Source organism: Pleurodeles waltl, chromosome 6 (assembly GCF_031143425.1).
Source record: "Pleurodeles waltl isolate 20211129_DDA chromosome 6, aPleWal1.hap1.20221129, whole genome shotgun sequence".
NCBI lineage: Eukaryota > Metazoa > Chordata > Amphibia > Caudata > Salamandridae > Pleurodeles > Pleurodeles waltl.
This window is the reverse complement of record NC_090445.1, coordinates 348,569,699-348,597,063: the sequence shown is the minus strand read 5'-3', so window position 1 is coordinate 348,597,063 and position 27,365 is coordinate 348,569,699. Positions and strand designations below refer to the sequence as shown.

The 27,365-nt window shown below is 42.7% G+C and overlaps 1 protein-coding gene across 1 annotated transcript in view; it reads left to right on the top strand.

Moving 5' to 3' along the window:
• LOC138302214 (uncharacterized) overlaps positions 1-27,365 on the top strand; it is a 219,562-nt gene that overhangs the window by 55,043 nt on the left and 137,154 nt on the right. The window contains exon 4 of the mRNA XM_069242546.1: positions 20,687-21,010. Coding sequence (XP_069098647.1) covers positions 20,687-21,010 — 324 coding nt within the window. The remainder of the gene's footprint in view (positions 1-20,686; positions 21,011-27,365) is intronic.

The following is a 27,365-nucleotide window of genomic DNA, read 5'->3' as shown; positions in this document are numbered from 1 at the left end:
TTACTGTCTGGAGAGGGGAGGCAAGGACTTACCTCCTCCAAATTTGGACAGTTGGACCACTGGACAGTCTGGGTCACGTGGGTGCACCACCTGTGTTCCTGGGCCATGCTCGTCAGGATGAGAGGGATCCCAGACTACAAGTGATGCTGAGGTTTGGTGCCTGCTGAAGCAGGGGGAAGATTCTGTCGACCCACAGGAGATTTTTTCATGCCTTCCAGTGCAGAATGAAGGCAGGCAGCCCTTAAAGCATGCACCACCAGGAAACAGTCAAGAAAGCTGGCAGGATTAGGTGCTACAATGTCGCAAATAGTCTTCTTGCTACTTTGTCCTGGAGCAGTCAGCGGTCGATCCTTGGCAGAAGTCAAAGAAAGAGGTGCAGAGGAACTCTGGTGAATTCTTGCAAGTTGTTATCTGAGGAAAAGCCCACTGAAGAGACCCTAAATAGCCCTCAGAGGAGGATTGCCACCTAGTCATGTAAGCACCTATTAGGAGGGGTCTCTGACGTCACCTGCTGGCACTGGCCACTCAGAGGCCTCCAGAGTTCCCTCACACCTCTGGATCCAACATGGCAGAGGTCCGGGACACACTGGAGGAGCTCTGGGCACCACCCCTTGGGTGGTGATGGACAGGGGAGTGGTCACTCCTCTTTCCTTTGTCCAGTTTCGCACCATAGCAGGGACTGGGGGTTCCCTAAACTGGTGTAGACTGGCTTATGCAAGGAGGGCACCATCTGTGCCCTTTAAAGCATTTCCAGAGGCTGGGAGAGGCTACCCCTCCCCAGCCTTTAACACCTCTTTCCAAAGGGAGAGGGTGTAACACCCTCTCTCAGAGGAAATTCTTTGTTCTGCTTTCCTGGGACTGGGCTGCCCAGACCCCAGGTGGCAGAACCCTGTCTGTGGGGTGGCAGCAGCGGTAACTGCAGAGAAAACCCTAGAGAGCTGGATTGGCAGTATCCGGGGTCCTTAGTGGAGCCCCGGGGATGCATGAGATTAGTACCCCAATACCAGATTTGGCATGGGGGGACAATTCCATGATCTTAGACATGTTACATGGCCATATTCGGAGTGACCATTGTGAAGCTACATATAGGTACTGACCTATATGTAGTGCACGCGTGTAATGGTGTCCCCGCACTCACAAAGTCAGTGAAATGGCCCTGAACTATGTGGGGGCACCTTTGCTAGTGAAAGGGTGCCCTCACACTTAGTAACTTTGCACCTAACCTTCAGCAAGCGAAGGTTAGACATATAGGTGACTTATAAGTTACTTAAGTGCAGTGAAAATGGCTGTGAAATAACGTGTGCATTATTTCACTCAGGCTGCAGTGGCAGTCCTGTGTAAGATTTGTCTGAGCTCGCTATGGGTGGCAAAAGAAATGCTGCAGCCCATAGGGATCTCCTGGAGCCCCAATACCCTGGGTACCTAGGTCTATATACTAGGGAATTATAAGGGTGTCCCAGTGTGCCAATTAGAATTGGTAAAAATGGTCACTAGCTTATAGTGACACTTTTAAAGGCAGAGAGAGCATAAGCACTGAGGTTCTGATTAGCAGAGCCTCAGTGACACAGTTATTCGCTACACAGGTATACACGTTCAGGCCACAAACTATGAGCACTGGGGTCCTTGCTAGCAGGATCCCAGTGAGACAGGCAAAAAAAAACTTACATACATGTAAAAATGGGGGTAACATGCCGGGCAAGATGGTACTTTCCTACACTGTCCCCTCTCAAGTTTTTTTACAGACAAGCCCCCTTGGATAGCCTTTCTGGTTAGAACGGATCGTGCCACAAGCAACAGTGTCCACTCTGAACAATTCCTTGAACAGCTGCACTCCGATGTAGAAGTTATCTACCTACAAATGGTGACCTTTGTTAAACAGTCATCTACCAAGTTCCCACACAATTTTCTCGCTAACTCCAAAAGTGGGCGGACAACCAGGGGGGTCAGTACTGGAATCCCTACCAGTGTAGGCCCTGAAATTATACACATATCTTGTACTACTTTCAGACAGCAAATACATCCTAATTCCATACCATGCCCTCTTGCTAGGAATGTACTGCTTAAAAACCAAACACCCCTTGAACAGGACCAAAGACTCATCCACACTTATTTTTTTGTCTGGAACATAAACCTCTGAAAACCGATCTACAAAATGAACAAGGCAGGCCTAATCTTAAAAAGATTATCACAATCAGGGTGATATCATGGCAAGGCTAAAGCATTGTCAACATAATTCAGCATCCGAAGAAGAAGCAAATACCAATTACGAGCCATGGTTGGAAGAAATATAGCTGTTGCCATCAAGGGACTAGAAGACCAATAAGAAGCCAGTGACAGCTTCCTTATCAACCCCATCAAACCTAGGAACTTTTTTAACTCTTCCAGATTTGTGGGAATCCACTGGGTAGCTCTAGACTGAGGCCTAAGTCTGGCAGCGTTGTCCCTCAAATACTGCTCTGCATACAAGTTAGTCTGCTCAACAGTCTCTTCCAAAAATACATTGTCCATAAACAACTGAAAGAAATTGAGAGGCAAAAAGTTTTCCATATTAACCCTGCACCCTGGGAGACCAGTAATGGTAGGCAACTGTGGCTGCTCAATGTTTGTGGCAACCCAGGTGCCCAGTCTTCCAATGGGAAACCTTTCAGCTCCAGGCTGCTGCACTATTGGTACATCAGTGTCCTTCTCTAAAACAGGCCCTTCATTTGCACTGAGAGAGGCTTCCTCATCAGAAGATTCCTCTCGGACAGAAAACTCACTTCCAGAATCTCTCACTTCCTCCTCTGCCTCAGATGCAGAGTCAGTCTCATAATCATGGTCAGAAGACGACTCAAAAAGCATGCCAACAACCTGCTGAGCGGTCACTCTGTGGCTAGCCATGATCCTTTCTAAGAAGTGTAACTTGACAGATGCGCCAACAATAACCAGCACTGTCTAAAATAAGTAAGAAACAAAGTGTGGCTTTATCACAAAGTGTTATGGACTCAAAAACTATATCACTCACTTGCCTGAAAAAGCTAGACTCACCAGCAATTACTCTGCACAGACACAGCAATCACCAATGATATCCGACTAAAAAGAAAAAAGAAAAGCAAAGTAGACATAAGACAACATAAATATCATTGTACACAAATCTAAGGACAAATTCATACACAATCCTGCATTTAGTACACCACCTAAAAAAATGTCATTCATGCATGCAACAATACTCCTTTTGAGTAAATTGTTTTTACTTAACTAAAACATGCAACTACGCAAACCGCAGGTCAACCACAGCCAAAACCGCAAGGAGCCACAGCAAAGGAAGCAAAAGGTTTGAACTAGGACAAAAAGGAGAAATAAACTGTTATAATAACAAATACAAATACTTTGTCAGTTGACAAACACCCCACCACCAATCATTTAGAAATTTTCCCTGGTGCCTAAGTGTATGGGCTTACAAAAATAGGCCGATCTTCCCCCAAAGGGGCCAGAAATGGCCATCAGTAATGTGCCTCCTTTGGGGGGGCGACCCTTGCCAAAAGGGCCACCCCCCACACACAAAACACACATACACACAGAAGATCCCTGGTGCCTAAGTGGATCCTGCCCCCCTTGGGGGCAGAGGGGCCTAACAAAATAAGCCGATCTGCCCCAAGGGGGCAGAAATGACCAACAGTTCTCTGCCCTCTTTGGGAGGCGACCCTTGCCAAAGGGGGCGTACCCCAACACAAAGAAAAACAAAGGGGAAAAAAAAATGCCTGCCGCCTTGGTGGCTTCTGTCCCCCTTTGGGGCAGATTGGCCTAAATAAAATAGGCAAGCACTGCCCCCATGTGCCGGCTGCAGGACGAGCTGGTCTCGTCCCCAACACACGGGAATCATGTCCGAGGATGAGACCAGCTCACTCAAGGAACCCAGGGGATTAACTGTTAGAAAACCAGTAAATAAACAAACACGATGCCAAGTGATACTAGGATTAGAAACTTCAAACTCCTGCGTGACAGCCCAAGACTGTGACCATCAGGCCAGAAGTGACTCTGTTCCGCTCTGCTTCCAAACGTAAATATAAAATTCTTACCAAACATCTTGCTAGTCTTACTCTTTGAAGTTATTTTATGGAGAGATAATTGCAATGACATTCTCTCTCTCTCTCTTCCATCCCACTATCATAAGTTTAATATATGTCCGCTCAGGTTTTGGGGCTGTAGAACCGAGCAAAATATCTTATGGATGCTAAAAATCCTCTTAACTCCTTTTCTGTGGCTTGATCTTCACAAAAGTAGGCATGCCAAAACATAGATCAGTAAGTTGATTACCAAGTTTTGTGCAAATATGTCCAAGGGGTCCAAAGTTATAGGCAACACGTTCTGAACTTTAACCACACAGTGATGAGTGCATTGTGGAAATAGAAAATATAGCTATAGATATGTAGATAGATTCACTGAAAAAACAAAGGTTAAAGAAACATAGTTAATTGAGTATATCAGTGACAACATTAACATTTTAACCTAAAACACACACACAAATTCACCTGTTTTAGTTAGCAGAGCTATCTTTATCTTGCACCCCCAGTCATAGACTGCATATGACCTTACATATTACATCACTCATAGCATGTTCTATGACATTTATGACATCACTTATGACATCTCAAATTACATCACTGATTACATCATCCAATGAGTGTGCTAGTTTGTTTTATTGTTTACATAGTGGTGGATAACTTACATATTACTTCTCTACCTAATTTTGGACTGCGTGTGTTCAGCTAATGGGTGTAAGTGTTTGCAAAACATATATGCTGCAAATGCGTCATGGGGTTGTAGAGTTAAAGAACACGTTATAAATCTTCATATTGAAAAGTAACTTTGTGTGTAGATGATAGTTGACAAATTGTGTCCAGTATGTTCCACACAAGTTCTTTGGTTCTGCAGAAAACGTTTCAACAGGGCAAAGATTCTACATAGTAGATACTATGTAATGTAAGCAGCTATGAGTTATTAGACAGAATTGTCTTAGCATGACAATTTCTACATATAATAGAAGACTGTGTACATTCGGTACTGACCTATGTTAATATGCTTATTTTACTTCAGAAATCGGTTATTTGTAACGTTTTCACCACAGTATGAAGGCTGCATCTAGTATAATCCTACCCCAGACCTTGTTAGTTTAAGTAAACAGTGTCATTCTTGACAAGTGTTGCATAGAGTGTATACTATTCTTAGTAGATCCTTTTTAGTACTATGTGGTGTATTTCTCATGAGAGTGTAACAGACTGCAAACAGAAGAACAGAGTAAACTCTCTCTATAGAGAAAATACTGTTTACAGTACCCACTCTTCTACTCATATCAACTTAATTTCACAATGTAAGTTTAGTGACTGTGAGGGGTTTGATACCGATACAAGCTGTCCAGTAGGGCATTCATTTTGAAACTGACGTGAGTATCCTGAGGAACTTGGCTTTCTCTGAACAGTTGCATACAGATTGAACACTGTGCGCAATATGAGTATCCAGTATATATGCGGTTGATTGTTAATGTGAACTAGGCTACCTGTGAGCTGTATGGTATAGGGTCTATGTGGCACATAACCTTTGCTTGCTACACCCAAAAGAGTTGTATGTGTGATGGCATTATTGATATTTCATATTATACTGAACTATTTTGTCCTTACTTTTTGGCCTCTAATGCCATATTAGTTTATAGAGCAATATGTGCAAATTAACCTTGGATGATGTCATCAGTGATGTCATAAAATAAGTCATTTAAGATGTCATCAGTGATATCAGGGATGGTGTGATACAACATGTCATGAGTGTTGTAATATGTGCCATCATAAGCAGAGCATGGTGGTGGCGCAAGTTATAGTTGTCTCTGCAAACTACAAGTGGTGAATTTCTGTATTTTTTGCAGTTCAAAAAGTTAATGTTCTCACTACCATATTCACCTCACTATAATGCTACTTTAACTTCTGTTTTTTTAAGTACATTTCTAAAGTTTTTTTTTTTTTTTTAAATGAAAACAGACCTTTTGCCATCCAGATGTTTCTCTATATTTTTTAAACCTTAATTTCACAACAATAACTGAACAGTTTTACACAAAATCACAAAAAACACAATATCTGTACCACAATCTAGCTTCCTACCAAATGTGGTGTACTTCTGTGCACCAATTCTTGCTGTAGCTTTGCCTAAAGATGTCAGTGGAAAATGCAAGGGGATTCTGTGTTTTAAGACTCCCTTTTTTCTAGGCTATTGCTTGTCGGATCACCCAAAACTTTCCATGCACAAACTAGTCAGGAAGTAATACTTTTTGAAAAGTTTTGTGGAGATTTGTCAAAAGATGCCAAAGTTATGAGCAACACAAAAAACACTCTTCCTATGGAACAGCTGGCCCAATTATAACTACCCAGTGGCAACGACCACTGGATAATATTTAGAACAATACAGATAGAGATAGAGGTAGGGATGATAGAGAAAGCGATAGTGGTAGAAATATATTTCCTAGTTATAGTTAGTTCCACATGAGGTCATAGGGCTTTTATTTTGTGTGTTATATGTGATTTGTATGGCAGGTGTGTAAGCTATTACTTTTGGAGCTTTGCCACTTTTTCATAATCATAACCTTATTGTAACTGAAATATTTACCTTGAATTTCAGAGGGATATTTAAATGTTCATTAGAGTGTTATGACAAAAGCTAATCATAATTTCATATTGAATGTGACTTATAGACCTCACAGCTTTAGGGTGGTCATCCCCCAACTTTTGGCCTGCCTCCCTCCACTTTTCTGACACTGTTTTTGCTGGTTTTAGGACTCTGCACACTTTACCACTGATAACCAGTGCCAAAGTGCATATGCGCTCTCCATTAAACATGGTAACATTGGTTCATTCCCAACTGTCACAGTGTCCTTTCCTCTGGATCTGCACATTGCTGAACAAAAGGCCCACCTTCCGGTGTCACCAACTCAGAAAGCTATTATAGCACAGAGTTATGATGAAGCTAGTCAGGGGGAAGGGAATTAGGGTAGGGAACAGCAGGGAGAGAGATCTGAAAAGAAAAAGTTAGAACAAATATGCATTTACTCATTCATAGAAATATAACTCATCAATAGACTCTTGACTCAAATGCGTCTCCGATATCTGATGGAGACCCCTTTTGAAATGAGGGCAAAGCCCCTTCTTTGAATCAAGAATAAACTACGACCTCAGAACCGAGAGATGTCAAGAGCTTTGGACTATGATCATCATAGAACAAGAATAAACTACGACCTCAGAACCAAGAGATGGCAATAGCTTTGGACTATGATTATACTCAGAATATCAATCCTGTAACATCTATGCATTCATAACATAAACCTTTGATCATGACCTAGAAAATCTCAAAGAATTAAATGTGCTTTTCACATATTATGCTTTCCAACAAACAATGAAAACTCTGATTTGCTTATCTCCAGAAATACTTTCACATTAACAACTATAAAGGCTGAAAAGTTTTTACTCATTGAACTTGAAGCGCTTTGCTTATGTGGCCTAAATCACTTTGATTGTTGTACCAAGAAACTTTTACTCCTGTGGATTGAAGCGCTTTGATTGCCGTGCCAAGAGCGCTTTACATCTGTGGACTGAAGCGTCTAAATTGCTGTGCCAAGAGCACTTTACACCTGTGGACTGAAGCGCCTGAACTGCCGTGCCAAGTGCACTTTACATATGGAAGTAATGACTTCCTCCAAAATTTAAGTCATCAAGGCCTTACTGCTACGAGTACGACCTACTCATTTTTGAATTCACCATGGAAACAAGGATACTTCGATCGGATGCCACTCTGCCATGCAGGAACTCTGCTGTTCACGAGGTCTGACTGCATCGGAGTCTTCAACGTGCTTGGGTGTGGCTGGGCTTTATAGGCCTGCCACACCCCAAGATGGCTGCTGCCTCTGAAAACATGGGGATTGTAGTCCCTTCTTGGAATAGCACTGATAAGTACATCTTGTCCACCAATGACCTGAACCTGCAGCTCTATGAGCTTTGCCACAGGGCAGACGACGTTGATGGCCGCCTTTCGAGCAAGAGGGGATGACAAGTGGTGCGCAGAAAGCGCTGCAGAGCTGCGCAGCGGAGTTTTGGGCGGGACCTGGACCGCGCATGGTTCTATTCCTGACACCAACTGGCATACTTGATTTACTTGTAGGTTTTCCACTACCAGGACATATAAAACACACATACACATGTACTGCCTTTTACCTACATAGCACCCTGCCCTATGGGTTACCTAGGGTCTACTTTATGGGTGACTTATATGTGGACAAAAGGGAGTTTAGGGTTTGGCAAGTACCTTTAAAGGCCAAGACGAAGGGGCAGTGAAACTGCACACACAGGCTCTGCAATGAAAGGCCTGAGACCTGCTTAAAGGGCTACTTAAGTGGGTGTCACAATCAATTCTGCAGCCCACCACTAGCATTTAATTGACGGGCCCTGTGCACATATAGGGGGTTATTCTAACTTTGGAGGAGGTGTTAATCCGTCCCAAAAGTGACGGAAAAGTGACGGATTTACCACCAGCCGTATTACGAGTCCATTATATCCTATGGAACTCGTAATACGGCTGGTGGTATATCCGTCACTTTACCGTCACTTTTGGGACGGATTAACACTCCTCCAAAGTTAGAATAACCCCCATAGTATGCTTTACTAGGAACTTATAAGGACATTAAATATGCCAATTGTGGATACACCAATGTTACCATGTGTTAAGGGATGTGAGCACATGCATTTAATGACTGGTTAGCAGTGGTAAAGTGTTCAGAGCACTAAGGCCTACGAAACCAGATCAGCAAAAGTAAGACATAGCAGTCAAAAAGTCTGGGGGAAGACCATCATAAGGCTAACACCACCTCATGCACAAAGTATCCTTGTGGCTACCCACAGCTGCATGTGGGCTCACTCATGTGCAACAGTAGTTTGCCACATACAACTAATCTCCCTTGTGGCCATCCAGCTGCTGCACATGCAGTTTGCAAGTGAAACCCCATTCTGGTATCTTAACTTTCATACAAGTCCATGAAATTGTGCCAAAGATATTAGCAAGTCAGAGCATTTGTGCCATCCTTAACTTTAACATCCAACTTTAAGATCTACTCGAACACTGGGATCCATGGACTGGTCTTAACATGATAACCTCTCAAAAAACTAAGCATGTACATTTTTGAAAAACTGTGTGCAGATGTGTCAGATAGTGCTGAGGTTATTATCAAATGAGCACTCTTTTCTTAACCGTATCCCAAAATACAGTTCTGCATAAAGCTGAATATCTCACAAGCAAGATAAAACAATGCCAAGGATCTGCCAATTCATCGGCAGATCTAATATATTAGAACCAGTGTTCCTAGCAAACCAAAGCTGTTTAAACTCCTCCATTGTGCCACATCTTAGCATAGTTTGTTTAAACTTTCTGCTTAACTTGCTATCGGTCTGCAAACTTTCATTGAGAGATTCATTAAACAGTAACAAAGTCATCAGCAAATTGACACTTTTATGACCTCCTTTTAACTGTGTCTCATGTGACAGGTTTGCATGATACTGAACATATCAAGAGTAAGTCAAACAAGTGTCTGTCAAGTGTTGTGGAGAACTATGGAATTGCACCAAAGTTATTAGTAATCAATGTTTTCCTGACTGCCCTTTTACCCCACCTTCCTTGTTGGATCTGCATGAAACCTTAGATGGAGAAAGTACATTCAGTACTTGTGAAGGTCAATATGCAGACATGATTGTGAGATCTTATTCCCTGCCACTGCACTCAAATCCAGTTATTCTCCAGAAGGAACTCTGACAGCATACTGTTTGATTCATTTTAGGCAAGATTATGTCTAGATGTCAAGAAAGTCCGATTATATACTAATTCTCTCATTGGCCTCTCCATTTTGAAGATAAATCCCACCAGTGGTGAGGATGTAATACAGTTTATAGACTCATGTCATTGGCAGCTCCTAAGCATAGTTTCTTTATGGCAGCACAATTCTGACAGAAAGGAAAAAGAACAATGAGCTGGCTCCTTACAGCAATCTTTAACAGTTTGTCAAAAAGGTAAGTTACAAATAATCCTGCACCTACCGAAAACAACTATGCGCTACCTGAAAATTAGATGATTTACATTTATTATTGAACTAGCCAAAAGGAATGACCAATTATGTTGGTTGTGAGACACTGGGTTGTTAGTTGAAGGTGGGGTGACCCCTATTCAAGAAACAACACAACCACAATCCCCATCAGGGTGAACCACAAAAGTCACTAAATTAACCTGTGCGTAATCCTCTGGTGGCTTGGCACAAAAGTCAGGCCTAATTTAGAGACTATGGGGGTCATTTTGACCTCAGCGGTCTTTTTTAACGACCTCCGAGGGACCGCCGTGTGGAAGACCGCCAGTGGTGGCGGTTTGCCGCTCGGCCTATTATGACCGTTGGCGGCTCTCCGTCCTTTTACGGACAGAGAGCCACCAACAGCCATACTGGCGGGAGGTGGGGAAGTGGAGGTTGCTCCACCTCCACGCCAACAGAACACCAACCAGCGAATCACGTCCTGTGATTCGCCGTGGCGGTGTTCTGTTGGTGGTGTGGTGTCGCCGGAGCTGCCCACATGGCTCCCGTTTCCTCCCGGAGGGGAGGGGGGTGTGGGGGTGTTGTGTGTTGTGTGGGTGCATGGGGCTGTGCGTTTGTGTATGTAGAGGGGATGTGTGAGTGCGTGTATGCCTGCGGGGGAGTTATGTGTATGGGAATGGGTGCATGTATGTCTGTGGGTATGTCTGTATGGATGTGTGTGTGTATGTTTGAATGTGGGTTTGCGTGTATGACTGTGTGTGTGGATGTAAGCATGTATGTTGGCGTGTGTGAGTGTAAGTATGTAGGTGGTGCCTGCGTGCATGTCGTGTGGGTATGGGTGAATTGATGTTGGGGGTCAGGGTGGGGAGGGGGGCCCTGCCACCTTTGGGGGGTGGCAGGGGTGGTGGGGGGGTAGGGGAGGGAGTCGGGGTGAGTATGGGGGGGTGGGGGAGACCCCTATCAGTGCCAGGGAAGGAATTCCCTGGCACTAATAGTGCTTACCGCCATGGATTTCATGGCGGTTCAAACCACTGGAAATCCACGGCGGTAAGCCGGGTCCAAATACCGCCGGCGGTATAGTGACGGCCGCCGGGCTGGAGACCCAGGTCTCCAGCCCGGCAGGCGGAACGGAGAACCGGCAGATAATTCCACAAAGTAAGACCGCCAGCCTGTTGGCGGTCTTACCGCCGGTTCTCCGCCTTCCGCCAGGGTCATAATGACCCCCTATGTGTAAAGTATTTAAACAGATAGTAGTAAAGTGAAAACAGAACACAAGAAAAATCTCACACCAATTTGGAAAACAGGAGTAAACTGTAATACATTATTTGATACCAAAATAACAAAAATTCAATCAGTAGAACCAGAGTTATACATTTTGAAATTTTAAAATGAAAAATAGAGGCAAAATAAAGCACCGAATGCGGTATCTGGTCGCGTGAGCCCAGGGCAATGCCAAAGGTTAAAGCCTACAGCATCAGAGTATGGTTTGGATACAAGGAGAGGATTGGGCCCAGTCTCGGCTTACCATTGAGCTTAAAAGAAACTTTTAAGAAAATGTTCTGTCAAGGTGAAGTGCAGCGGGGCAAGACTGCGAGAAAGGAGCATGGTCGTCAGGAAGGCCTTGAAAAATGTTGCTATGAAAATTTCTAACTTCGGACTTAGGGCCTGATTTAGAACTTATAGGCAAAAAAAGAGCAACCCAAATGTCCATGTGAACATGGGTATAAGTCGAAAAATGTAAAGACAATCATTCACGTGGAACTCATTTCACAACAATTAACAGTAGTAGCAGAAAATTCTGACCTTAATCAAGCTCTAAAACAATCTTGATAACAAGACAGAAAAACCTTGTCTAGAAACCATAACCAAAAACTAAAATGGTGAAACAATAAAGTGCAGATCAGTGGAGTATCATAAAATAATAGCAGCCAAAATCCCCCAATCAGGCAGGAGGATAAGCAGCAGTAAAGTATGCTTTTGATCGGAGTATCACCAAAACGTTGCATATCCTCCTGCCTGATCGGGGCTTTTGGCTATTATTGTTATTGTCATTGTTTTTGTGATCATGGGTATCATCTTGGCCTGCTACTTTGTGGCAATTGGAGCTCAATGATTACTATAGTTTTTAGGCTCTTTAAAGAGGAATTCCATTCCCCAGGTCAATGATTGTCCTGATGAGACCCTTCTATCCAATATAAGGGTTGAAACGTCAACGAAACATTACAACACAGACCTCGTTGTCAAATTGGCACACTGTGTTGTGTTTATGGTTTATGCTTAGAAGGCTGTCTTTGTGACACCAATACGCCACTGATTTGCACCATTTTCATTTTTGGTTATGGTTTCTTGCACCTGTGCTTCCTTGAGTAACTTTCTCACTACTCACCTTAATATGCCTCTGTTTTGGTGACCTTATTTATTATTTTGAATACATTTGAATATAACTGGATTTACTTTTTTTGCATACTCTTTTTCCTCTATTTCTGTTACTAGTTCTTTTGTTGACAAGGTTTTCCTGTCTCATTGTCAAGATTATTTTGGAGATGGATTCAGGTCAGACTTTTCTGCTACTATTGTTAATTTTTGTGAAATGAGCTCCATGTGAATGATTGTTCTTAAGTTTTCTGATTTAGAACTTGGCGGACAGGTTACTCTGTCACAACGGTGATGGACATCCCATCTGCCGTAATCTAAAGCCGATTGGATGTCATGTCAGCCAGGTTCTAAATGAGGCCCCAAGTCTCTTTTTAGAAGTTGGAAATCTCGAGCAGCAAGAGGCTGTCCCCAAGAGAATTTCATGAGGCCGGATACCTTTTCAACGAGGGACTACTGAAAAGTATTTGTTGCTGCGGAGAAGGACGTAGCTGTAGCCACTGCAAAGTCAATCTGACGGGTGATGCACTTTCGACAGATCGTAAGCTACTAGGTCCTGATCTTCTCCTGTTACCCAGAGCACTTTATAGCCAAAAATGTTTTAAGTGCCAAACTTTGGATTTTGGCTATCTGGTCACTTTTAGCACCAGCAACTGTCCAGGACTGGAGGGGAACCACGTGGAGGGTCAGGTCTCACTCAGGCTGGGTAGGACCATGTGTGTGTGTCCAATGTGGAGAGAACCTTTTATGTCCCATAGGCTCTTATCAGGAGGCCAGCAAACTAGCCCTTTGGAGTTACTCCTGTGGGTCTGGGGTCAAAGTGAAGGTCCAGTCCTTTCTCTTAGGAGGTGGCAAGGCAGCAGTCCAGCTGAGTAGCAGTCTTTTTAGCAGCACATCAAAAGACCAGTCCCTCTTCTGAGTCTTTCACAGGTCCAGAAGTGTACTGAAGAGTCGAGGTCTGAGGTCCAATATTTATACTGGGTGCCTTCTTTGAAATGGAAGAACTTTCTAGAGAATTCCCTTTGAAGTGAACAGGTTTCCTGCCTCCCTTGATCTGGTTCCAGCCTAACTGCAGGGGGTAGGTAGTCCTTTGTGTGAAGGCAGGATACAGCCTATTCATTTGCAAGTGGGGTTGTGCCCAGCTCCGCAACCCCCATACTGCCAGCTGATGGCCCATCTAGGCAAATCACATCTAGTTCTCTATTGTGTGTGGCTGTTTGGGAGAAATACACAAAGTCAAACTGCCATCTACACCCAGTCATGTGTACTAGGACAGGCAGCAGTCACTAAATGGTTAAGGCAAGAAAAGGCAAGCTTTCTAAAAGCGACACTTCCAAAATTGTAGTTTAGAATCTGACTTTACCGCAGAAGAGGATTTTTCATTACAATTCCAAAGAAACAAAACATGATCTATTCATCTGTTACCATACAAAAGTTAGCACTTATTAAATGTAACAAGACAACCCAATGTTATCTTCTGGGAGATGTGGATCTCACAGTAGTGAAAAACAAACTTAGGACTTTTTCAATACCAGAACATGCAAAACTTCAAGATATATGAGTAACATTTTAATTATAACACACCCTGCCCCATGGGCTACCTAGGGCCTACGTTGGGCGTGACTAATAAAAGGGGTGTTTAAGGGTTAGCACGGGGGCTAGTTTGTCAAAACGACATGGCAGCTCATGGCTGCCCAAAGACTGCAATGGCAGGCCCGAGGCATGTTTTAAGGGGCTACTTAAGTGCGTGACACAATACGTGCTGCAGGCTTACTAGTAGCATTTAATTTACCCACCCTGGGTACATGGTATGGCACTCTAATAGGAGGTTTAAGTAAATTAAATAGGCCAATAAGGTATAAGACAATTTTACTATGTTTAGGGGAGCACAAGCACTTTAGCACTGATCAGCAGTGGCAGAGTGCACAGAGTCCTAAGGCCAACAAAAATAATTCCAGCAAACATGGAGAGAAAGAGAGAGAACATTTAGTGATGACCTTTCAGAAAGGGCCACGCCCAACATTGGCCATTAAGAATTCTATTAATACTTGCATGTAGTTACTCGGGTGAGGGCACTGTGCCACATGGCTGCATATTATCAGACATGCCATTTGAAACAATTCATTTGAAAAGTATTTAGTTTGAAATGCTTAGTTCAAAAAACATTTTGTTTCAAAAGACTGAGTTGGAAGAAATATTTCAAATGTCGATGGCTTGTTCATACATCCAACTATGCGTAACTAGTAAATCTGCCTTGCTGAAGGAATAACAGGACAGAGTGTGGGCCAAAGTCAAAATTATCCCAGATCATTGTTTTAAGCTTTTTGTCATAAGCTTCTCATAAAAATATTTTTTAATGCAATGATAGTTAATTCAAAAGTAATGTATTTCTGTCAGATTTCAATGTGTTATTTATCCAGACTAAAGGGGTCATTACAACCCTGGCGGATGGCAGTAATTTGGGGAAAGGTACTGCCAACAGGCTGGCGGTACCTTTTCCCTTGAGCCAAACCGCCAAGGTACCACTCCGTCCGCCAGGGTGGTAACAGCCTCCGGGCTGGAGACTACGGTCTCCAGCCAGGCAGCCGTCACAATCCCACCCTCGGGATTATGACCCTGTCTACCGCCATGGTTTTCGGGGAAAATCTACCGCCCCGAAAACCACGGCAGTAGGCTCTATCAGTGCCAGGGAATTCCTTCCTTGGTACTGATAGCGGTCTCCCCCGCCCCTCTCCCCCTTCCCAGAGTCCTCACCCACCCTCCGACCCCCCCGACATCCACACACCCACACGCGTACACATACACACTCATACACACCCACATCCACCCACGCACGCACACATACATACCCACACCCTGCAACACACACTAACATACATTGTAGCACTCACACATTCACAACACACAACATACACGTATGCTCACATTCATTAATTCACCCAGGCATTCCATGTGACTCACACCCGCATACATGCATACAGAAACAGACACCCCCACCCCCACACAACACCCCTACACACGCACACAACGCCCCCCACCCCCCTATCCTGTTGGAGAACCGAACTTACCTGCTTGCAGGGGGTCCTTGGGCAGGAGACGGGATGCGGCGCTGCTGCCAGCAGCAGCGTCTGCCAGCAAAACACCGCCAGGCCGTATCATGGCTCATGATATGGTAGGCGGTGTTTTGCTGGTGTGGTGCTGCTGCTACCAGCAGCGCCACCTTACTGCCGTCTACCGCCATGATTGTCAACGGAATACCGCCAGCCTTCTGGTGGTATTCCGTCTACGGTCATAATGTGGTTGGCGGCCTTCGCTGTGGCGGTAGGCGGCATTTACAGCCAAAGTCATAATGAGGCCCTAAATGTTTTCTAAGTAAAAGCATCAGTTAAAGTTTGTGGAAGCTCTACCATAAGTTGGTTGAGTCTATCCCGTCTCAGGAGGTCACCAGTAACTTTTAGGCAGAAAAGAGCAGCACGTTTTATAACAGTGGAGCATGAGCTGGGTCCGCTGTGAAAACTCTTGACTTGGTGACTCTCATTTTACTAATGTTCACTTTCCAGGTTTGGCATACAAGGCATGGTGTCCCCAGGCAAAGGAAAACAAGCAATGGACCCAACTTGCAGAGATAAAACACACTGCACACCATGGAATTGTGGCTTTGTTCATCTGAAACTAACTTCTGCATGTTTTCCACAGAGGCTGTAGAATGTCACAGTATAGGCTTCTAATTATTCATAGGTCTGACATGACAGCACAGCTGCCATCAAAGATTATGTTCAATATTAAAAAATAGCTTTATGCAGCACTACCAGGAGAGCAGTTTTGGCTCTGCCCACATTGTGGTAGCCACGAGTATATGTTTTGTTTGGAAAGAACTTGTATGTTTCCACAAAAAGTGCTTGCCCTCCATGAAGCTGTGGTTATTTTGTTTATTTATCCAGCTCCCTCAGCTTCAAATTTCAGGGGCAAACACATGACACTGCAATACTGTTATAGTTCCTAAAATAACTAAATGATTTATGGTGTTGGTTCTCTTTTGGCAGCAGCGCAGGTGGGCTGAAGCAGTCATTAAATTTAAACTTCAGACTGCAGAGTTTGAGAGCCCAAGGCTATGGGTTTTTAGGTCTGACATGACATTGCAACTGACATACCTTATATGATCGAGGAAGAATTTTCAGAATCCTACTAAGAGAAGGATTTAGACTCTACCCATATGTTGGTTCCATTGTCTAGAAGATAGGATTGGTGTGAGAAATAGGGTTCCTGGTTGACTGAGAGTGTGTACCCTGGTCAAGCAGCAACTACAATCGTTGTCAGGGTAAGACACAAGCAAACCCAAATTACCCTGTGCTCAAACCCTGGTACAGAGCAGTCAGGCAATGTGTAAAGTATTTGTGCAACACTTCAAACACTAAAGCAGTGGAAACACCACACAAAAATATTCACATGCCAGGTTAGAAACATAACACTTAATGTAATAAATAAACAGGACCAAAATGGCAAACATCCAGTCAGTAGAACTGGAGTTGTGATTTTTTTAAAGATGATGTCAAAAATAACACCTAAAAGCATAAAGTGCCAAAAGGGGCTATATGGTCACACTGGACCAGGTACAATTCAAACGTTCGGGCCGACCGCGAAGGAACGTGGATCACATACAGTTCCAGATTAGTACCGCTGAATGTTTACTTTCTCAAGTTTTGTACCAAGAGCCAATTCACGTTAGCGTGGGCTGTGGGCAGCATGGAGAGTGATAGGGGAAACTGTCTGCATGACAATAAGAGCCAGCTGGATGTCGCGGACAGGTGGGCTGGAGCTCTGTGTTAGAGCTCCCAGGTGGATGGTCGATGCTGCTGTGCGAAAAGACATGCTGATGTTGGCTTGCACTGGTTTTTGGTGTGAGCGGCATGGTCGTGGTGCAAATGGGCCCGCTTGTGATCACGAAGAGTCCAAAAGCTTGATTTACGAGCCCTTGAATCAGACAAAGGGCCCAGGAACTCAGAGGCACAGCTTGGGGTCAGGACCTCTCTGCAACTGGATCCAGGAGCTGTTTTGGGAGCCTTTTATGTCACTGAGGCTCAGATCAGGAGGCCAGCAAACTATTCGCCTGAGATCAGTCTGGGGTCCAGGTTTAAGATGAAGATGCAGGCCCAGCCAGTCTGCCCCAGGCAAGAGGTCAGCACAGAAGGGCAGAAGTTCCCTTAGATCAGCAGTCCAGCAGCATGGCAGTCCTTATAGCAGCACCACAGTTTTTCTTCCTGGAAAAGTAGCCACAGTTCCAGAAGTGTACTGAAGAGTTGGTGCCTGAGGTCCTTCTTTTATAAACAGTTGTGCCTCTGAAGTGTGGAGAAGCTTCTAGAGGCTTGCCTTTGACTTTGACGTGAACAGATGCCATGCGTCCAGACTACCTCTGGGGGTATGAAGCCCTTTGTGTGGAGACAGGGCACAACTTATTCATGTGAAAGTGGAATGGGCCCAGGTAACCGCCTCTATCCCACCAGTGATGGCTCATCCAGTTACATCTGAGGTCCCCATTGTATGTTGCTGTCTAGGAGGAATACACAAAGCCCAACTGTCATCTGTACCTAGGCATGTGACCCAGAGACAGGCTGCAGGCACCTAATGACTACGGCAAGAAAATGCCAACGTTTTAAAAGTGTAATTTTCTGAATTTCAATTTAAAATCTGTCTTCACCATAAGTTAGGATTTTGAATTGTGATTCCAGGGACACCAAACATAAAGTGGTTATCCCTTCCCATTTGGAAATCACACTTATAAAATTTAAGAAGGTAACTCCAAGGTTATCCTACAGGAGAGGTAGGCCTTACAGTACAGAAAAACAAATTTAAGAGTTTTTCGCTGCCAGGACATGCAAAACCTAAAAGTACATGTCCACCTTTTCAAATACATTGCACCCATCTGGAATGTCCAGGACCTACCCTAGGGGTGATGTGTATTAAAAAGGAAGGTTTGGGCCTGGCAAAAGGTGAAATTTGCCAAGGTGACATGGCAGTTTGTTTTAAGGAGACAGCACAAGCACTTTAGCACTGGTTAGCAGTGGTAAAGTGCACAGATCCTGAAGCCAACAAAAACAAACTTAAGTTAATTTTATACTTGATACTACAGGGCTGGTTTGATTATGGTGGCCAGCCAAAGGTCATGTCTTTAGGCCTGATCTCTTTGTTTTGAAATGTTATGAGAAAGGCACTAGGCCGACATATGTATAGTGAAAAGTATATGTTAATGTCAATAGGCATTTACGTGTGGATTGGTATTACTCTTTATTATAGCCCACAAATGGATATTTTGTAACATGGAATCTCACAGATTACCGTAGTAAACAATGGTTTTGGTGATGGCCACCCAGTGTGACAAACCATGGATATAAGAGGTTTGCTCTGTGAGAGTTCTTGTTAGGCAGTCTTTTGAGAGATTTATTTTGCATAGTCAGCTGTAATTTTGTACAGCTCTCTAATTTATGGCTGTGTGACTGAAGTTGGCTCGAAGAAAAACTTACACTCAACACTGTGTGCCTAAATTGGTTGTGCTGACTAGCTACATACCTGTTTGGTGGATTGGAAGAACGTTGTGTCTGATGCCACAGTTCTGGTCTGCTTATCATGCAACATTATGACAAAGGCAATTTGTCTACGTTATTAATTGTGAAAAGCATATATTAAAGGCAGTTCTGTTACACATAATCTCGCAGGTTACCATAGTAGACATGGGTTTTGAATTTGGTGATCCACCCAAAAATCGTGTTATGTTAGAAGATATGCACTATAAATAATCATGTTTAAGTTCTGCTGGGAGAGATATTAGATTGCTTTGACAGAGTAATGTTACATTTTGTGACAAGCCAGTGATAAAAGGTATAGGTGTGAATGTTTGTAATGAAAATTTAAGATATGCCAGTAGGTCTGATATATTGATTGTGAAAAGAATATTTGAAAGTTAATAGCCATTTAAGGATAGTTCTTTATTTTGGTGTACTAAAGACTACAGATAGGTATTTTGTTACACAAAATATCACAGATTATCTTTGCAGGGAAGGGTTTTGGTGTTCATTACTGGCTTTGACATACCACAGGGGAAGAAGATTTACACTCTAATAATTATTGTTAGAATGTCTTCTTAGCTGTCCACCAGGATCTTGTAATAAATAAAATCATTAAATAGTACATGCGTACATACATGTATTTAAATATATGCCCATAAAAGTACCTAGAAGGTCTTTGGGTCACAGTTGTTCTACCACTGATCTGTCTGAAATTAATTTATGATTTGCTTCCATCAAGAACAGCTCACTGCATGGGGTACTGGTTCAGTCCACATTGTTTCATGGTACTCTTGTCTGTGAGAGGTGGCATTTTCTGTTCACCTGAGTACAGCTACCTTTAAATGAGTTCATTTCAGTGTCAGGGCTGCTCCTATTTTTATTTCAGTATTTCTTAAGAGGATGTTACAGTTCTCCAAGAAGTGTTTAGAGTTGTTTGCTGCCATCTATTCATCTGCAGTGTCCCATATAGCACATAGCTACATCCTCCCAACCAGGAAACCATTATGGAATGCTGTAGTCCTTAGTGTATCAGTGTTTTACCACTCAAAGATGGCCAACACATTGGTTCTAAATTTTATAGTCATGCTGGAACTTTAAAATAACAATAGGGTATTTACAATACCTCTCCAAGATTAACACCTGCTGAGATATTAAGTTTCATTAGTTCAAGCATATGTCCACTGTGTTTAAATGGGTGCATGTTTTCTTTTTTCGTTTTGTATTGTTCTAATTTATAAAACATATATTGTTGAGTCTCTGTGTGTTTTATTGCGCTTGTGTTGGAGGGTGAATGCACGAATGAGTGAGTGAAAGGATGAATTGTTGCACAAGTGTAAAGATGAGTGACAGAGTGCATGTATGATGAATTATTGAGTTCCTACACCCATCAGTGACATAAAAGACCCTTTCATTCATAAACCAGTCCGTTTGGCATTGCCAGTGCTTTTTTTAAATGCGTTTTTGTGCTAAAGTTTCAAACGTTCAATCTAGATTTGATGGCCCGATTCACAAATCATAGTCTTGTACATTCATGGAGGAAAAACGGTTCCACCGAAAGTGCAGAAACAGCTTTGGAGCATAGGTCGCAATCACTGTTTATCTATTGCTGTCCTGCTCTCCACTTTTGCTCCTCCTTGTACTTAATGTTGCTACCTGTTTTTCTCCCCTTCAGCTTGTGCCAAGATTACGCCTGGGCTATGGGTGTATCCAGTCAGACCATCATATCAGGAAATACTGAACTCCAAGGTCTCTGTCGCCTGTCTGGTACTAGGCCAAGATTTGAAAAATGCACGTTTCAGCTGGGAGCTTAATGGGAAGCCTGGGCCAGATTCGCTGCTCGAGGCCATCAAAGAACATGAAAATAAAACACAAAGCAGGTTGATGAAGCTCGCAGTGACGCCTGCTGAATGGAATAAATCGACGACCTACCAATGCAAAGTGACTAACGTCTGTGGCATGGAAACCAAGGAGGGACTCATCACCACAAGGGACTCAAGTGAGTGTCAGAGAAGGCCCGTGTGGAGGCGAGGACGGTTCTGACACCGAGTACAGAGTTGGTATAAACTGTGCTGTGGGGGTCTGACGTGGCTGAAAGAGTGGCTCAGTGTATGATATCCTGCTGCCCCTATCCCTCACTTAAAGGCTCACATTCTTGCATCACCACCTTGAGTATGACGGTTTTAGCAGAATATGGTATTCACATGCCTTGTTTCACAACTACACTCAGGGACCTTGCAGCTGAGACAGTAACATTACGGAAAATAATGTGCATTATATAAATATCTAAATCTATATGTGTATATATATATATATATATATATATATATATATATATATATATATATATATATATATTTATTGATAGATAGATATAGATATTACCTAGAGGCAGTTGCCACAAGGTAGTTACAGTTGGGACCTAGTTTCTATAGAAGAACATCTTTGGCGCCGGTTGATGAATCTCCACCACATTTGTTTAAAATTTGACACACATGAGCTACGGTTTGTGATCTGTCAAGTGGGGGCCGGGAAAAAAGGGGGGGTCCCAAACATGTTTTCCCATGTTAATTCCTATAGGGTTTTTGAACAGAACTACAACCTGAACCGCTGGATGGAATTACACCAAATTTGGCAGAAAGGTTTCTCTTGGTCCAGAAAGCACCCTTTTTCTTATCTGTTGTAACTCCATTTAGTAGTATTTGAGATATTAAAGAAAATTAAATTTATATATCTAGGGATGCGAAAGCTCAGCAAACCCTCCCGATTTTGTGCTGAAATCTGATTGGCTGCTAACAATTCAACGAGGTATTCATATGAGTCCCTGAAAAAAAGATAAAAAATAAGAAACAGGGTCAAGGTAGGGACTGGGGTCCCACAAGGACTCTGCCAGGGCAGAAAGGCATTTAAAAAAAAAAAAGAATTGGCCAAGAGTTGCTCCAGCCCTTGTTTCAGAAAAATCATTTGGTGGGCCAGATCCTGAGGGCATTATTTAGAAGAGAGAAGGGGGGTACATGGGGCATCCTCCTGAGGCTCATTGAGCCCCAGGGACCACCATCTACCCAGGGCTGAATCTTTGAAATGGCATGGTTGCACGGACCACCCGGGTCCCGGGAAATACCACCACCCTGGTGCCAAATTATTACTAATGGGGGTCCTCGCAGAACCCCTGTGCCTCGGGGACCACCATCTTCCCGGGGCAATTTGATCTAATGAAGGAGAGGCGCCGTGGCCTTCCCACAGCCCCAGGAACCGCCACCTCCCCAGGGCTGAAAAAAGATAATGAAGGAGGTTCGTTGCAGAGCTCCAGCCCAGTTCACCACCACATCCCCGGGGCTAAATCGAAATGTTGGAGGGGGGCCAAGTGGCTCCCTCGCTGGAGCCATACATGGCCCTGGGGGCTGCCACTGTCCAGGGCTGGCTCCTGCTATATCCTTGGGTGCCCACCCCAGGACACAGCTATTTGCTCTGACTTGCTTTGATAGCTCCCACCAAGTAAAAGCAAGCACAACTCCGTCCCCAGCAAGCAAGAGCTGTTAAACATTTTTCATCTGTTTCCCTGCCCGCAGAGATGTGGGCAGTAAAACAGATGAAAGGATTGCTCTCACAGACAGGGAAGCTCATGTTTAGCAGCTCCCTGTCTGTGACAGCAATGGCGGCTCTCACAGGAGGCAGGCAGCCGGCTGGGACTGCAGGACCTTTCAGGCTCCCTTTGTAGTCCCCAACAGTGGTGACTGGGTGCCCTGGGAGGCACCTAAGTGACATGGCTGGTCCCGGGGGGATGGGGTCCCCTGTCCATTAGGGCCCAGCCTTAACAGATATATTTTTATCATACAAAACCATAGAAATTCAGCAGTTATAGTTATGGTTAGCTCAAGTAACTATAACTACTACCATAAGGTAACTATAACTCATGCCATCGCCATGCACTGCTAATTACTCTACATATTACACCACTTATTACATTTTTGATAACATCATTGATAATATTTGCAGTAAAATTTTGGATGAAAAAAATGTCCATAGCAGGAGTGCGAGTCATAGTTACATTAGGGCATGAGTTATAGTTACTTGAGCTAATCATAACTATAACTGCTGAATTCTATGGTTTTGTGTGAGTAAATTCAGATCGTAACTATTACATCCCTATCACCTTTGGTTTTTTAAGTGAAAAAAAATTAAAATAAATAAATATATATTATATTATATTATATTATATATATATATATATATATATATATATATATATATATATATATATATATATATTCATTCTTCATAAGCATCCGGACCAGCGCCATGGCAGCATGGCACAGGTGACACTGCAGTCCACTTTCACAGTCAATTATATTTTATTTTATGTCATTTCAAGCATGCACAGGATTCCTAGTCGTACAGACAAACTAAAAACGAAACTCCCACACATTTCAGCTGTATGCCTTCAACTGGGCATATATAAAGCAATGTATATATAGAGCAATCAGAGCCGGATACTGCCAATGCCTAATGTTTAATGTCATCATCATGCATGTATTACCAGAACCAAAAAATGACCTGACTTTCAATAATGAGGTCAGACTTGCTACTGCATTTGTCTATGGACTTGACATGGGATTGGCATGATTGGGCCCCCAAATTAGAGTGGATCAGGCTTCCAATGCAAGGACTGCAGGATCTTGAGTTGAGCCTCTGTGCTGTGAACATCACCTTTCCAATCGTAAATTATGACTGGATCCCTGTTGTTCCTCTTGATTTTAGGAGCTGACCTGGGTTCCTTCCATTTGGTAGTCTCAGAGCTATCCATAGTGCTACTGGGCTCTGAACCCAGCGTCACCGCCACGAGTCATATAGGAGAAACATGTGCTCTGAACTTTCAGACGGATGCCTATTGTCCAAAAGGGGATAGCAATGAAGTTCTTCATTATTGGGAGTTTAGACTGTGAGAGAGGGTATTGCTCAATACTACACCAAGGTACAATGCATCATCACAGTGAGTGAAACACACAAGGTGTGCAAGGCAGCAATTGGGTGACTTTAATATCTAGTAAGTATTTCAGATAAGTTTTTGATCGTCATGTTGTAAGTGACTGGAAGTTTTAGAGGTGGTTGAAGTATTCAGTGTCTAATCGAATAATATTTGAAATTTTCAGTTTTGGGGTAGTTCATTTATTGGTTAAGCGTTTTGAGTGGCTGTAAACGTTGTGTCTCTAATAATTCTCCTAGTTTGTGGCATCCTCTCTAAGCTCATTCCTGGAAGTCCTTCATGTTGTTAACCTGGTGCCTGGGTTTCCAAGGATGGGAGTCATCATAGTGGAGAACAATGTGAGCCCAGTGTTTTAGAAGTTCTATCCCATACTGTTGTGAAGGACTGTGTGACTGGTGAAGAGTATAAAGCCCTTCTATGACGTTTCTATTCCAGCCAAGGGCTTTTTTCCCTGGTGGTCATTAGATCTGTAAAGCAACATCGCTTTTTGGATTACTCACTATTCTGTTCTGCGGGGTATCTGAATTGGGTGGCCTAAAAAAATCCATTTATGTCGATCAATCCAAAGCCTTTCACTCAAGGCGTTCTGGTCACCACATGTTGTGATACTCCAGGCTTTGTCTTCACCCATATAAATTCGTTGACTTTTTTTTATTACATTGCCTGATCCATTCATGTAGCATAGTGATTGAGGTTGTCTGAAAAATAAATGACTTCTTTGGAAGGATAGTCACTTCAATGCCAAGGCAGTCCCTTAGTGTGCCATTTATTCTGATGGTTACAGATTTGTGTCAGTATTGTAGAATAGTTATCTGTGATCTTGTGCTATACTCTCGGAGTAACATGGATTCTTAGATATCTAAATGTTCTTTTTGCTCATTAAACTAATTGTAGCATTGATATTTGATGTGTTTCGATTGAGATGTTTTAGATATAATACTTAGACAGGTTAACTTTAAAACCTGAGGATTGCTCATCAGCTATTAATTCCCTTAGTACAGCCGGAATAGATCGGCTTGGGTACCGATATTAATATATTGTCTGCACATTTGGACATTAAAAAATTCGCTCTGTCTTAATAGAATGGATATTCTTATCTTTCTGTACTCTCCCAGGTAAAGACGCCAGTACCATGGCAAAAAGCATCAGGGAGAGTAGGCAGACTTGCCTTTTACCTCTGCATATATTAAATAAATATTTGTGATGGGCCGCCATTGATCCTCGGTGAGGTGGAGGAAGAGACAAAGACTGCTAATAGCCACTGTTTGAATTCCCCACAGACCAGTGCTTCAAATGGAAAAATAAAAGTGCAGGTACTCTGTAATAGAGTACCTGCTTGTTTTTGAGAAGTGCCGGTACTCTCCAATTAAAAGTATTACGTTTTTCTTGAGATATGCCGGTACTCTCCCTCTCAAAATAAAAAAGTGCCGGTACTCAGTACCGGAGAGTACCGGCCCATTTAAAGCACTGCCACAGACCAAATGCATCTAAATTTAGTGCTAGAATTCACCAATGAACATGGTCAAATACATTTTCTGCGTCAAGTAAGGCTAATAGAGATTGTTCGCATGCTCTGTGTATATTATCTAATAAGGGCAGAATTGTTTTGTGTTGTCGCTGCATTGCCTATTGTATATGAACCCCGAGTGAATCAGGTCTATTAAAACGGTAGTAACTGGCCCAGTCTAGATGGTAATATACCTATAAAAATGTTGGCATCCAGATTGCGCAGCAATCTGTTTTTCATCGTGCCTTATTTATCATCATATGTCCTCTATCAAAGTTAATTTTTCCCTCCGCATTTTTGCTCTTAATTCATATTGCCTATTTCGTCAGTAAACCATATTCCGTTTTTTTCGACATTCAAAGCCCTAAATTGGGCACGCATGGCTCAGAGTTTAAGACACATTTTGGTTACCCTTTTTGTTGGTGCTTCTTTCTAAACTTTTATGTTGTCTTTTCAATATTGCCTTAACTTCGCTCTTTTATTGTTAATTGTGGCCACCGCAGATATTAAATGGCATCTCCTCACCATTTTAAGGAAGTCCCATGGAACTTCTTCTTTGACTTCCCCATCAGTCACTGAAATCTTTATTCTGTTTAAAACTATAAATGAGTACAAATGTATTTATACATAACACTGCAGTAAACAACAATCACATAAAAAAACATTCAAACCAAATCTGGATTTGATTTGGATATAAAAATCATTCCAACAATCTGTGTACAACTGCAAATAGTGCCGCAGAAAGTAACAATTTTATGGGACGATACGTGCAGATCGTAAAATAATTTATCTATATATAAATCTTCCATTTTAAAATGGGTTTAAAACATATCATATCATACATAAAAACTACTCCAACAATTTGTGTAAAACTGAGCATGGTACGCAGATAGTAAAAATTTTATAGGACTGTGTAGTCAGATCATAAAGTTATTTGTGCATAACATATATACAAAAAAAACAATCTTCCCTCTTATACCTAGCTCTAAAACATATCATATGAGTACTGTAATACTCGCCTACCATGTTTCGCAATCTTACTGCATCCCCGATAAATCTGTATAGCACAACCATTTAGACTGCAGTAATTGTAAATAGAATAAGGCTGGTCTGCATCTTCTTATGTTAAGTGACCTTAGAAGAATTAGAAAATGTTTTCGTGGTTCTGCAAGTAATTTAAAAAAAGAAAAAATTGAATATGGATTGTGAAGACTTAGTCGCAAGGGCATGGCTCAAGTTTTGTTTCATAGACCACACTCTTGGGTAGGAAACCAATAAGTGGGCGACGTTAAGGCAAAACCTGACCAAATACTACCTTTATTGAGGGTGTGATACAAAGTCTAACTAAGGTGCCATATAGTTTGGGTGAATAGTGATTGATTAGCCACCATCCTTCTCTTACCTCACACTAGGTCTTCTTGTTTCCTCATCCGAAAGACCAGAAATTTTGTTGTGACACTGGCTTTGACTGAGGGATTGTTACTCTGCGGTTTATTGAAACGTTCCAGGCAACCTTTAGAATAGAGTTGGGCCTTCACATAAGTCAACCATTCAATGCTGCAGGCTTTATCATATTTCAAACAGTCAATAATCACAGCTTGGTTGAGTAAAGCTTCCGGTCTTGACCAGATTAAGAGCCACAACATTAAAGAAGCAGTTTTCATATAGTCTTCGACATATAAAAAAACCCAGCTCCACATGGTACACAAAAGTAGGTGCTCTTGTGGGGACAGATAACAGCTGGCGCAGAAAAATATTTTCACTTTTCAGTATTTGTGCAGTGTAGCAGAAACCCCAGATGCCTGCGTCATAAGTAGCAACTATATATTTTAATCATCACACCCAGGAGGGAAGAACCCAATT